The 13,611-nt window shown below is 48.6% G+C and overlaps 1 protein-coding gene across 2 annotated transcripts in view; it reads left to right on the forward strand.

Moving 5' to 3' along the window:
- TP73 (tumor protein p73) overlaps nucleotides 1-13,611 on the forward strand; it is a 197,586-nt gene that overhangs the window by 117,115 nt on the left and 66,860 nt on the right. For both annotated transcript variants that reach the window (XM_038746629.1, XM_038746628.1), the window contains exon 4: nucleotides 3,416-3,661. In XM_038746629.1, the coding sequence (XP_038602557.1) occupies nucleotides 3,416-3,661 (246 nt within the window). The remainder of the gene's footprint in view (nucleotides 1-3,415; nucleotides 3,662-13,611) is intronic.

Below are 13,611 nucleotides of genomic sequence, written 5' to 3' on the forward strand. Positions count from 1 at the left end.
CTTCTTAGAGGCATGGAGTCTGTCCACTTTGTCGTACTCTTCTAAGTGCTGAGTAGAGTGCTCTGCACATGGTACGTGCTCAATCAATCAGTTGTATTTATTGAGCAATAAATACATCTCCATCCCCCCATCTTACCCCTCTCCCTTCCCCACAGCACCTGTATATATGTATATATGTTTGTACATATTTATTACTCTATTTATTTATTTATTTATTTATTTATTTTACTTGTACATATCTATTCTATTTATTTTATTTTGTTAGTATGTTTGGTTTTGTTCTCTGTCTCCCCCTTCTAGACTGTGAGCCCACTGTTGGGTAGGGACTGTCTCTATATGTTGCCAGCTTGTACTTCCCATGCGCTTAGTACAGTGCTCTGCACACAGTAAGCGCTCAATAAATACGATTGATTGATTGATTGATTGATTGAGCACTTACTGTGTGCAGAGCCCTGTACTTAGGAGCATACACTATGACAGAGCTGGTAGACCCATTCCCTATAAAGACCAGTGATTGGTTGATTTAGCCCAATGTTTGGTACATAGTAAGCAATTAATAGCTTGTTGTGGGTAGGGAATGTGTCTGTTTATTGATGTGGTGTACTCTCCCAAGTGCTTAGTACAGTGTTCTGCACACAAGTAAGTGCTCAGTAGATAGGACTTACTAACTGACTGACCATAGATAAAGAGGTGGAGAATCTCCGGCGGGGCATGGCATGGGAGAGAAGGGGTCCCAGAGAACCCACGTACCCCCACTCCACCTCTCCCACCCTCTGGGGCTCAGGGCACATGCCAGCACCACGTGCAGAGGGTGGTGGTGATTATTCAGCCCCCGGAGCCAGTCTCCTGGAGCTCTGTGGTGTAGGCCCCTGGAACGGTTGGGACCTCTTGTTTACAGTAGCCGTGGCTCTGGAGATAAACGGCTGGAGCTGAAGCGGACACAATATTGGCCGGGGCATGACACAGAGCAGGCCAGCAGAATGGCCCAGGAGGTCCAAGCTGCTTGCCCTGGGCACGGTGGACGCTAACAAGTCCTGGTTCAGAGAGTCCAGCGCATAGCCTCTTGGGGACACTGAGGTGAGGGGTGGCCAGCACGGACGCCCCCTCCTCTCTTTCCTTTTTCCAAGCCAAGCACTTTGGGGGCGCAGTCAGATGGGGAGGAGGTGATGAGCTGACCTTGGAAAGAACTCATTATAGTAATAATGATGATGATGGTAATAAAGATAACATCAACAATAATGATAGTAATAATAATATGTTCAGCACTTTGTGCCAAACACTTGCTAAGACCTATTAGATTAATCAATGGTATTTATTGAGCACTTACTGTGTGCAGAGCATTGTACTAAGTACTTGGGAGAGGACAAAACGATGTAATCAGACCAGACAGAGTCCCTGGCCCACATGGGGCTCACAGGTTAAGGGGGAGGGAGAATAGGGATTTCATCCCCATTTAACAGATGAGTAAACTGAGACACAGAAAAGTTAAGGGCAAAATCACACAACAAGCAAGTGCCTGAGCTTGGATGAGGACCCATGTCTCCTGACTCCCAGTATTATGCTCTTTCCATTAGGGCACGCTGCATCATCCCTGGCAAGTATTTGGGGAAAGGGCTAGCAACCTCTGGGTCGAGCTGACCCGAACTGGAGCAGGAGCCCTGCCTACAGTCACCCTCTTGGGGTCTAGTCAGAAATGTGGGAGGCAAACCAAGCCCGTCCAGAAGTCTTCCTGTTAATCAGTGGGCCACTTTCCTGGGGCTAGTCGAGAAGGAAGTTGACTCTATTTGGCTCTTCTAGGGGCCTGGGCTGAGAAGTCTGGGAGAGAATGGGGGCCAGTGAAGCAATCATGTGGGCTGGTATATGTTTCTGCTTAACTGCAAAGGTGGCAATAAAATCTAGCCCGGTCTCCAAGCCAGCTCCCTGGTAGGGTAGGAGAGCCATAGCTCCCACTCAGCCAGGACATACCTGTAATAATAATAATAATAATAATAATGGCATTTATTAAGCGCTTACTATGAGCATTGCACTGTTCTAAGTACTGGGGAGGTTACAAGGTGATCAGGTCGTCCCACGGGGGGCTCACAGTCTTAATCCCCATTTTACAGATGAGGTAACTGAGGCACAGAGAAGTTAAGTGACTGGCCCAAAGTCACACAGCTGACAATTGGTGGAGCCGGAATTTGAACCCATGACCTCTGACTCCAAAGCCCGGGCTCTTTCCACTGAGCCATGCTGCTTCTCTAATTTACTGTCTGGTTCCCCCTCTAGACTGCAAGCTCTCTGTGGGCAGGGAATGTGTCTGTTATATTGTCATAGTGTCATAATAATAATGATGGCACTTGTTAAGCGCTTACCATGTGCAAAGCACTGTTCTAAGCATACAAGGTGATCAGGTTGTCCCATGTGGGTCTCACAGTCTTAATCCCCATTTTACAGATGAGGTAACTGAGGCTCAGAGAAGTGAATTGACTTGCCCAAAGTCACACAGCTGACACGTGGCTGAGCTGGGACTAGAACCCATGACCTCTGACTCCCAAGCTCGTGCTTTTTCCACTGAGCCATGCTGCTTCTCACAGCATGTACTCATAGTGTACTCTCGCTAGTGCTTAATACAGTGCTCTGCACACAGTAAGCGCTCAATAATTATGACTGACTGACTGACTGACTGACTGGGCCCTGTGGAAAGACACTTCTGCTGAGGACCCAGGATCCTGGGTTTGTTTCCTGCCACTGTTACCAACATGCTGTGTGATCTCAGGGAAATCACCCAACCTCTCTGGGACCGACCCTCTTGGTCTGTACAATGGGGGTAGGAGGGAATGGGGAGAGGCCCAAAGGGAGGCGGGGAGACCCTCTTGTCCCCTTAACAGCCTGAGAGGAAGAATCACTAATGTACCGTGGGCCGGGCCAGCGACCAGTGGAGGCAAAACAGACTCAAATGGCTTCTTCCCTGCTCTCGGAAGAGGAGAGATAATGGCCAGAAGATGGAATTCTATTCCTTACTGGATAATTCCCCAAAGCTCCAGAGAAGGGAGACCTTTTTTTTTTTCCTTTTTCCACCCCATTCCACGCTTAGATGGGGCTCCAGCATTGGCACTGGGGGAGCTGCTAGAGGGCGAGGTGGATGCGTTGGTTCATCCCAGCACACAAGTGGCGACCTGTCGGAGGGGTGGATGGCGGGGAGGGGGGCAACTGGGGAGGGGACCCAGGAAACTATTTGGGATGACTTGAAGGCTGCTGGCCCTTTAAGAGCTTGTAACAGGATACCTCGAGTTATAAAGAAGTGTAGCCCATGTTCCCACTTCTCTCCACTGACTCTGCCTGTGTATATGTGTGTGTGTCTGTGTGTCTATGTGTATGTGTGTGTTTCCCTCCCCACCCCCTTCCCTCCCTCCTCCCCTTTTCCCTGCTCCAGTCCCAGTTTAATCTGCTCAACAACAGCATGGATCAGAGCCTGAGCAGCCGGGCCAACTCCACCAGCCCTTACACGGCCGAGCACTCCGCCAGCGTGCCGACGCACTCCCCCTACGCCCAGCCCAGCTCCACCTTCGACACCATGTCCCCCGCACCTGTCATCCCATCCAACACGGACTATCCAGGCCCGCACCACTTCGAGGTCACCTTCCAGCAGTCCAGCACCGCCAAGTCAGCCACCTGGACGGTGAGTGGCGGGCCAGCTGCCCCTCCTTCCCTCCCTCTCTCCTTCTCTGTCCCTCCTTCCCTTTCCTCCAGATCCAGGCCGGGAGGCAGGAGAGGAGAGGATGTGCCTGCCACCAGGTGGGAAGATGGTTGGATGACATACCTTCTGGGGAGCACTGGAGGGACCTGGGATGTCAGGGGACATTGGTTGGGGGGACCCAATGTGTGGTCTTTGGGGTTGAGGGGCATCAGGGGACATGAGACATGTGATCTATGGGGTTGACCCACCTAGTGAAGGGTCCTAAGGGATACAGGGTCAGGGGATGGGGTTGACCCATCTGGTGGGGGGCATCAGGAAACGTGGTATGTGTGAATGGTGGGACTTTACCTTCCAGTGAGGGGCATCATGGGACCTGGTGTCAGGCGGACACGGGGCATGTGGCCCATGGGCCCAAGTTGGAGGTGGCTCTGGTGGGGCAGGACCTCCTGACTCGGTAGTATTATCAAAATCCTCCTTTTCTGGTGTCTGTCCCCTAGCTCAGGGCCAGCCATTCCCAGGAAGATGGGGGCAGAGAAGAGGCGAGGTGCTTCATGGGGCAGCAAGCAGTATGGGGCTGGGGTTGGGACAGGGAGACCGGCTTGGTGGTCCTTTCTGCCCCACTTAGGGGTGGGAGTTTTGGGGGGCTGGTTGGAGATTTGGGATGAGGCTGGGAGGTCAGCACAGATAGCTTTGGAGTAAATGTGACCCTTGGAAGATCAAGGGGGTAGTGGCTTACAGCTCCCCAAGGAGGCCACACTCGGGAGGTAGAGAGCATTTGTTTGGCTGGCTTTCCTCTGCTGTCCTGCTCCCCAAGGCATGTCCAACTCCCAAGGGGTGGGTGTAGGGATTTTGTCCTCCAATAGGATGGATGAGAGAGAGACACTGACAGTGGAGGAATCCAGCAGGTGGTAGGGTGAGGTGGGTGACAGGGTCAGGGCCCTCCGGCAGAGACAGGGCATGTCTCTGCTGACACAAGCCATGAGAAACATGCAGTCTCGACTCTGCCTCCCCTCCAGGAGAGAAGGAATAGATTCCCTGGGTCTGAATAGGGGCTCCCCTGAGGGCCCCTACTCTGACACCTCCAGCAAACCTGTTCCCACTGACCCACTGCCCCCCCTTCCTAGGAAGTGGAAGTTCCTAACCCCTAGGGATCCTCTTTTTAAGCTGCTTGAGGTGTTCTGACCCCCAGCAAGTTTCTCAGGGGTCCAATCCTCCTTGATGAGGGGCTTGGGAGGCCGTGGTGCTGGAGGGATCAGCTGGGCCTGAAGGAGCAGCCATCAGGGCTGGAGCTCCTTCTCAAAACATTCCCTTCCCAAGAGATGCAGGACGGCTGGGATCCAGTGGAGGAAAAGAAGGAGGAGGAGGAGGAGGTGGAAGCTTTCAGCCTTGAGACACTTTCCCCATCCTGTCACCAGTGGCACATTTTTCCAATCCCGCCATTCCCTCCCTCGACCCCTGCTCCTCTCCTGTTCCTGACTCCAGCCCAGGTTTCTTTTGTGTTTGACAGTCAGTCAAGCTGCCAGGGGGCCTCTACCCAGGAATCTGGAGAATCGGGGTCATTTCTAAACTGGCTGAAAGACGAGTCCGGGGACAACTGTGGTCAACCGTGGAAGGCAGTCAGGCCTTTCGGGGGACAGCAGGAAAGCGTATGTGTGGATCTGAGGGTCTGGAGGGTCCAGGCTCTGCCTGGGAGAGTCCCAGGCTCTGCAGGGAGAGGATTGTGAGGTGGGGGTGTGGGGGCAGGGGTTGTCATCTCCCAGATGTCTGTCTAAGGAAAGAAAGTTTCCCCGGACATTCTCTTCCCAGCCGGTCCTTGGGAGGCAGTGATGGATAATAATAATGATGGCATTTATTAAGCACTTACTATGTGCAAAGCACTGTTCTAAGCACTGGATGCAAGAGGTTCTCCTGCCCTCCCACCCCTGAGCCCCCCAAGCTGGACAGCCCAGGAAATCTGTAGTAGTAGTGGAGGGGTAGTAATAGTAGTAGTAGAGTAGTAGTAGGGGAGTAGTGGTGGTAGTAGAAATAATCAATAAATATGGTACTTGTTAAGCACTTACTGTGTGCTAGGCACTGTCCTAAATGCTGGGGTAGATACAGGTTAATCAGGTTGGTCACCGTCCCTGTCTCACATGGAGCTCACATTCTTATCCCCATTTTGCAGATGAGGTAATGGAGGCACAGAGAAGTTAAGTGACTTGCCCAAGGTCACACAGCCGAGATGTGGTGGATCTGGGCTTAGATCCCAGGTCCTTCTGACTAGTAGTAGTAGTAGTAGTAGTAGTGTAGTAGCGAAGGGGTAGTGGTGGTGGTAGTGGTGACATTATTCATTCATTCATTCATTCATTCAATCGTATTTATTGAGCGCTTACTGTGCGCAGAGCACTGGACTAAGCGCTTGGGAAGTACAAGTTGGCAACAAATAGAGACGGTACCTACCCAACAGTGGGCTCACAGTCTAGAAGGGGGAGACAGACAACAAAATGAAACAATTAGTAGTAGTAGTAATAATCGTAGTAGTAGCAGTAGTAGCTGCTGCTGTGGGAGCCAAGTTCCCCACCTAGATTCTTGTTTGTGGAGGTGATGGTAGCTGAATCCCTTGGTCCCAGCTGTGGGGGTGATGGAAGCTGCCCCCCCCCCTCTCATTTCCACCTGTGGGGGCAAAGCTGTGATATCCCCATCTCTGGACTGTAAGTTTCTTGTGGGCAGGGAGTGTGTCTACCAACTCCATTGTACTGTACTTTCTCTAGCACTTAATGCAGCACTCTGTACACTGTTAGTGCTCAGAAAATACCACTGATCGATTGATTTCCCCCATCGCTTTCTAGACTGGACTCCCAGCCTCACTCTCCCTGGATCTCCAGCCAGACCTCAGAGCTTCCAGGCAGGGCTCTTGAGAGCCAAAAGTGTCTGAGCATGGCTGAAAAGATGATGATGATAATAATACTAATACTCATAGTGGTTATTAAGGGCTAAGGTAAAGACAGTCATATTGGACACAGTCTCTGTCCCACATGATGCTCAAAGTCTAAGAGGTGGAGGAGAGCAGGTGTCTTCTGCTCATTTTACAGATAATAATAATAGTATTATTATTATGCATTTGTTAAGTGCTTATTATGTGTCAGGAATTGCATTAAGTTCTGGGGTGGATACAAGCAAATGGGGTTGGAAACAGTCCCTGTCCCTGTATAGGGCTCACAATCATAGTCCCCATTTTACAGATGAAGTAACTGAGGCCCAGAGAAGTGAAGTGACTTGCCTAAGGTCACACAGATGAGAAGACCGTCTCAGAGTGGAAAAGTGATTTTCCTAAGGTCACACGGCAGGTCAGGGGCCTAACTGGGATGAGAATCTGAGTCTCCTGACTCCCTATATCACACTCAACTCTTTTTCAGTCCTTTTGTTCTGTTCCTCCCCAGCCCAGGCCTGCTGCTCCCCTGACCCCAGCCAAGCCCTGCTGCTCCATCCTCTTCAATCCAGCCCTGCTGCATCCCCACTCCAGTTCAACCCTCCTGCTTCCCCAGCCCAGCCCAGCCCTGTTGTCCCCCGTTCCCCAGCCCAACCCTGCTACAGTCCCCCACCACAGTCTAGCCCCCCTTCCTGCCCTCCCAACCAGCAGGGCCACTTGATCTGGTCCCTCTGGTTCCCAAAATCTGACAGGTGCCATGCTCAGAGCTGGCACGAATCCTATGACAGCCCTCCCACAGCCCCCAGGCAGGGTTGGATGGTCCAAAGGAGAGGCAAGGAAAGAGAGAAAGAGAGAGAGAGAGAGAGAGAGAGAGAGAGAGAGAGAGAGAGAGAGAGAGAGAGAGAGAGAGAAAGAGAGAGAGCAACCACCAATGTGCTGGACATCTGACTCAGCTCAGGTCCACCCTTCCCCACTTTCTTCACGCCTCCATTTCTTTGTGCCTCCCATGTACCCGGTGTAGTTGTCTTCAGAAGTATGCCCCCCATCTCTCCCGTTTCCCTCTTATATTACCTTGTGCCCAGGCCCCTGACATCCCCCAGAGAAGACACCCCCAACCTCAGTAGGCACGAGATGCCAATATACTGCCCTCTCTCGCTGTTCCAAAATCAACCAGGTTTGCCCAAGCTGCTCCCTGTTCCTTGGGGCTCCCAAATCTCACCCCCTGGAACCACTGTGGATTGTAAGGTTGTTAGCTCCTCGTGGGTAAGAATCAAACCTTCCATCTGCGTTGTATTCTCCCAAGCATGTAGTACAGTGCTCTGCACTCAGTAGGTATGGTTGAGTGATGGATTGATAGGCTTTGCTCCAGCCCTTCCCCTTTCCCTTTCCTACCTGTCACCTTATTCAACCCTGACCCCACTCCCAGGGGGTCACGAGATGCCAGGATGGGATAACAGAGGCCCAGAGAGGTCAAAGGACCGTCCTGAAGTCATGCAGCAGACTGGGGGCTAGCCAAGGCCAGATTGTCATCCCCTGGCCATTGGGTCCTGAGAGTCTCCCGTCCACCGTCCCCCGACCCTGGGCTTGCCCACCCCAGTCCTGCCCATAAGGATGGCTGATTGCCTCCAGATCAGAAAATTGTCAGGAAGCAGCGAGCCTTGCCATGGAGAGACTGCCCTGGAGACTCTCCCAACCCATCGGGTAACTTCCACGGGCTGACTCCAACCACCTTTGCTAGAACATCAGGTCCTCGGGGGCAGGGGCAGGGGCAGGGAAAAGCTCTATACTATCAAAGTCAGTCAGTCAGTCTGTCATTCACATTTATTGAGCACTTACTAAGTGCTGGGTGCTGGCTCTAGCATCATCAACAGCATTTTTGAGCATCTACTGAGTGGAGGCAACTCTACTAGGTGCCTATTATGTCCAGAGCAGTACACCGAATACCTGCTGTGTGCAGAGCACTGTGCTGAGCACTTACTATGAGCGGAGCACTGCATTAAATGCCTACTGTGTGCAAAGTACTGTACTGAGCACCCACTGATTGCAGAGCACTGTATTGAGCCCTTAATGTATATAATCAAAAGAATTTATTGAGTGCTAATTCACTGTGTGCAGAGTACTAAGCATTTAGGAGAGTACACTTGGGAGAGTACACTACAATAGAGATAGTAGACATAATCCCTGTCCACAAGGAGCTTATAGTCTAGACTAGGGGGGAAAGCTGTACAGAGTAAAACATTGCACTAAACTACTATTAACTGCAGAGCATTGTCCTGGGCAGTGTTGCATAGTGGAAAGAGCACAGACCTGGGAGTTAGAGGATCTGAATTCTAATTCTGACTCCACCTCTTGTCCACTGTGTGACTGTGGCAAGTCATTTAACTTGTCTGTGCCTCAGTTACCTCGTTTGTAAAATGGGGATTAAGACTATGTACCCTATGTAGGATAGGAACTGTGTCTGACCTGATTATGAGTGCTTAGTACAATGCCTGGTGCAGAGAAGTGCATAACAAATACCACGAGAAATCGTGTGCAGACCACCACACTGAGCACCTGTTTTATACACAGTTACCTATGAAAACCCTAGAGAATATACAACAGAAGTAAAGCATGTTGCCCCTGACCTCAAGAAGCTAATAATCTCGTGACAGTTTCTTGTCTTATTAGTCGTCTCATTACTAACTCTGCTATATTGTACTTTTCTAAGAACTTAGTACAGTGCCCTGCACAAAGAAAGTGCTCAATAAATTCCATTGATTGATTGACTAATTGATTATTTGGTTTCAATTGTGTCCTTTGCTCAAGCTCTTTGGAATCTCCAGCTATTCTGGGTTTGTTCATTCATTCTGAGTTACTTTAGGAATTTCAGATACCTCTACCCAAGTGTTTCTGAAGAGGTAGCACAGCTTATTTCCTTTACGCAAATGTGATCTCTCTGTCATTCATTCAGTGCTTAGAATAGTACAGTGCTCTGCACACAGTAAGTGCTCAATAAATACAATTGATTGATTGATTGATAGAATAGTGCTCGGCACTTAGTAAGTGCTTAACTAATACTATCATTATTATTATTATCATTATTATTATTATGATTATTATTATTATTATTATTATTATTATGGAACAACGGTGATTGAGGAAGTTACCATTCATTCATTCATTGATTCAGTCATATTTATTGAGTGCTTACTGTGTGCAGAGCACTGTACTAAGTATTGGGGAGAGTTCATTATAATGATAAACAGACACATTCCCTGCCCAGAACAAGCTTACAGTCTAGAGGGGGAGGCAGACATTAATATAAATAAAAAAATTAAAGATATGTACATGAATGCTGTGGAACTTGGAGGGGGAGAAGAATAAAAGGAGGAAGTCAGGGTGATGCAGAAGGGAGTAGGACAAGAGGAAAGGAGGGCTTAGTTAGGGGAGGCCTCTTGCAGGAGATGTGCCTTCAATAAGGCTTTGAAGGGGGGGAGAGTAATTGTCTGTCGGATTTGAGAAGGGAGGGCATTTCAATAGGTTGCGGACTGTAAGCTCCTGTGGGCAGGGAACATGTCTACTAACTCTGTTGCATTGTACTCTCCCAAGTGTTCAGTGCAGTGCTTTGTACACAGTAAGCCCTCAAGAAATACCATTGATTGATTGATTGATTAGGGCTGGGACCCATTTTCTCCCTATAACACCATTTCCCTCACTGCTCTCCATAAAACCCACATCCGGGATTGTGCTTGATCACATTATTTATTCCAGAATTTGGCACATAGTAGGTGCTTAATAAATATGATAACTGTCTGGAAAACAGCTTCTAGGCTTCTAGAGGGCTGGACCTAAAAGCCATCACTGGTAAATATTATTATTATTATATTCTTTAAGTGTTTACTATGTGCCAGGCACTGTTCTAAGCACTGGGGTAGGTACAAGTTAATTAGGTCGGACAGTCCCTGTTCTGCATGGGCTCAAAGTCAAAGTAGGAGGGAAATAGGTATTTAATCCTCATTTTATAGTTGAGGAGACAAGCAGAGAGAAGTTATGTGACTTGCCCAAGGTCAAGCAGCAAGCAGTTGGCAGAGCAGGGGTTAGAACCCAGGTCCTCAGACTTTGGGTTATTGTCCTTTAGGTCTGGCTTCAATTTTTGTTTTTGTGAGCCCCGTCTGTAAAGTACGGATTAAGACTGTGAGCCCCATGTGGGACACGGACTGTGTTCAACTTGATTACTTAGTCAGTCAGTTGTATTCATTGAGCGCTTACTGTGCCCAGAGCATTGTACTAAGCAATTGGGAGAGTACAAGATAACAGTTGGTAGACATGTTCCTGCCCACAAGGAGCTTACAGTACAAAAACATTGAGTTTACAGTCTAGAGACCACGACTTACTTTGTATCACCCTTAGCACTTGGAATAGGGCCTGGAATATAGTAAGGGCTTAACAAATATCATTAAAACAAGGGTTTAAGGGAAACAGACCCAAATGCATAGGTGACACAGAAGGGAGAGCTAAAACAAGGAAATTAGGGTTTGGTAAGTAAAGGCTTGTGGGAGGAGATGTGATTTTAGGAGACCTTTGAACTTGGGGAGAGTGGTGGTCTGTCCCATATGAAAGGGAGGGAAGACATGAGTGAGAGATCGGCAGCAAGGAAGATGAGATCAAGGTACAGTGAGTAAATTGGCTTTAAAAGAGCAAAGCATGAGGGCTTCGTTGTAGTATTCATTCCTTCATTCCTTCAATCATATTTACTGAGCTCTTACTGTGTGCAAAGCACTATTCTAAGTACTTGGGAGAGTACAATATAACAACAAACAGGCACATTCCCTGCCCACAATGAGTTTACAGTCTAGAGAGGGAGGTAAGTAGGATGCTGGTTAGACCCCATAAAGGTACAGTGAGTAAGTTGGCATTAGAGGAGTGAAGTGTGCATTTTGGGTTGTAGTAGGATGCTGGATGTTCGTTCTCCCCCTTCCAGACTGTGATCCCACTGTTGGGTAGGGACTGTCTCTATATGTTGCCAACTTGTACTTCCCAAGCACTTAGTACAGTGCTCTGCACACAGTAAGCGCTCAATAAATACGATTGATTGATTGATTGATTGATTGGTTAGATCCAGTAAAAGCTCAAATGAGCAGGTTGGTTGGAGCTTGGGTGAATGTGGGGTGAGTGCTTTGCTCCAGCCCTGGACGCCGTTGACTAGCATCTGGATGGTTCTGGGGCTCCTGAGATTAAATGCTGTCAGGGATATCTCCATTCTGCTGCTTCATTCTGGGAGTCAGGGTGGTTCAGTGGAAAGAGCAGGAGGCTGGCATTCTGGAGACCTGAGTTCTATCCCAGTTTTGCTACTGGCCTCCTATGAGACCTTGGTTGAGCAAGCCACTTGAACTCTCTGACCCTTAGTTTCCTCAGCTGGTTAAGGAGAAGCTGTGTTGCCTAGTGGAAAGAGCAAGGGCCTGGGAGTTCGAAGATCTGGGTTCTAATCCCAGCTCTGCCAAATGCTTGCTCTTTGACCTTGGGCAAGTCACTTAACTTCTCTGTGCCTCAGTATCCTCAGCCATAAAATGAGGATTAAATTCCTGTTCTCCCTCCTACTTAGACTGTGAGCTCATGCAGGACAGGGACTGGGTCCAACCTAATTAACTTGTACTTACTCCAGTGTTTAAAACGTGGTTTGAACCATAGTAAGTACTTGACCAATAGCATTTTGAAAAAAAAATCATAAAAAAAGTGGCTTAGACACCTACGCTCCCTTCCTCTTAGACTGTGAGCCCCACTGGGATCAAGGACTGTGTTTGATTACACTATTTATCCCAGAATTTGGTACATAGTAGGTGCTTAATAAATATCATTAACAGTCAGGAAAACAGCTTCTAGAGAGCTGGACCTAACAGCCAAAATTGGTAAATATTATTATTGTCATATTTGTTAAGTGTTCACTGTGTGCCAGGCACTGTTCTAAACACTGGGGGAAATACAAGTTAATTAGGTTGGACAGTCCCTGTTCTGCATGGGCTCACAGTCTAAGTAGGAAGGAGAATAGGTATTTAATCCTTATTTTATAGTTGAGGAGACAAGCAGAGAGAAGTTATGTGACTTGCCCAAGGTCAAGCAGCAAGCAGCTGGCAGAGCAGGGATTAGAGCCCAGGTCCTCAGACTTCGGGTTATTGTCCTTTTGGTCTGGCTTCAATTTTTGTTTCTGTGGTAATTTCTAGGTGCCAAGCACTGTACTGAGTGCCGAGGTAGATATAAGATCATCAGATTGGAAATGGTTCCATTCACGGTGACCAGTCCACGAGGTAGGAAGAGCAGGTATCTTATCCCAGTTTTGCAGATGAGGCAATTGAGGCCCAGATTGGTAAAATGACTTGCCCAAGGTCACCTACCTAGCCGTCACTAGAGCTGGAACAAGAACACATGTCTCCTGATTCCCAGCCACATGCTCACTCCACTGGATTCATTCATTCATTCATTCAATCGTATTTATTGAGCGCTTACTGTGTGCAGAACACTGTACTAAGCGCTTGGGAAGTACAAGTTGGCAACATATAGAGACAGTCCCTACCCAACAACGGGCTCACAGTCTAGAAGGGGGAGACAGAAAATAAAACGAAACATGTGGACAAGTGTCAAGCCATTAGGACAAATAGAAATATAGCTAGATGCACCACATTAACAAAATAAATAGAATAGTAAATATGTACAAGTAAAATAAATAGAGTAATAAATCTGTACAAACATATATACAGGTGCTGTGGGGAGGGGAAGGAGGTGGGGTGGGGGGGATGGGGAGGAGGAGAGGAAAAAGGGGGCTCAGTTTGGGAAGGCATACACTGGATCACCCTGCCTCTCAGAATTCTTCCCCAAATGACTTTATTTGGCTGCTTCTTTGGCTCTTTCAGCTCTCCCTTTCAGCTTTCACCCGGACAAGCCCCCTCCTAGCCATCTTCCTGCTAACCACTGCCTTTGGTGTCTTCTTCTTGGGGTGGAAGGAGCCGAAAGGGAATTGTATCCCAGATTGTTGCCCAGCCACCCCCACCCC

The sequence above is a fragment of the Tachyglossus aculeatus genome, chromosome 5 (assembly GCF_015852505.1).
Source record: "Tachyglossus aculeatus isolate mTacAcu1 chromosome 5, mTacAcu1.pri, whole genome shotgun sequence".
Lineage (NCBI taxonomy): Eukaryota > Metazoa > Chordata > Mammalia > Monotremata > Tachyglossidae > Tachyglossus > Tachyglossus aculeatus.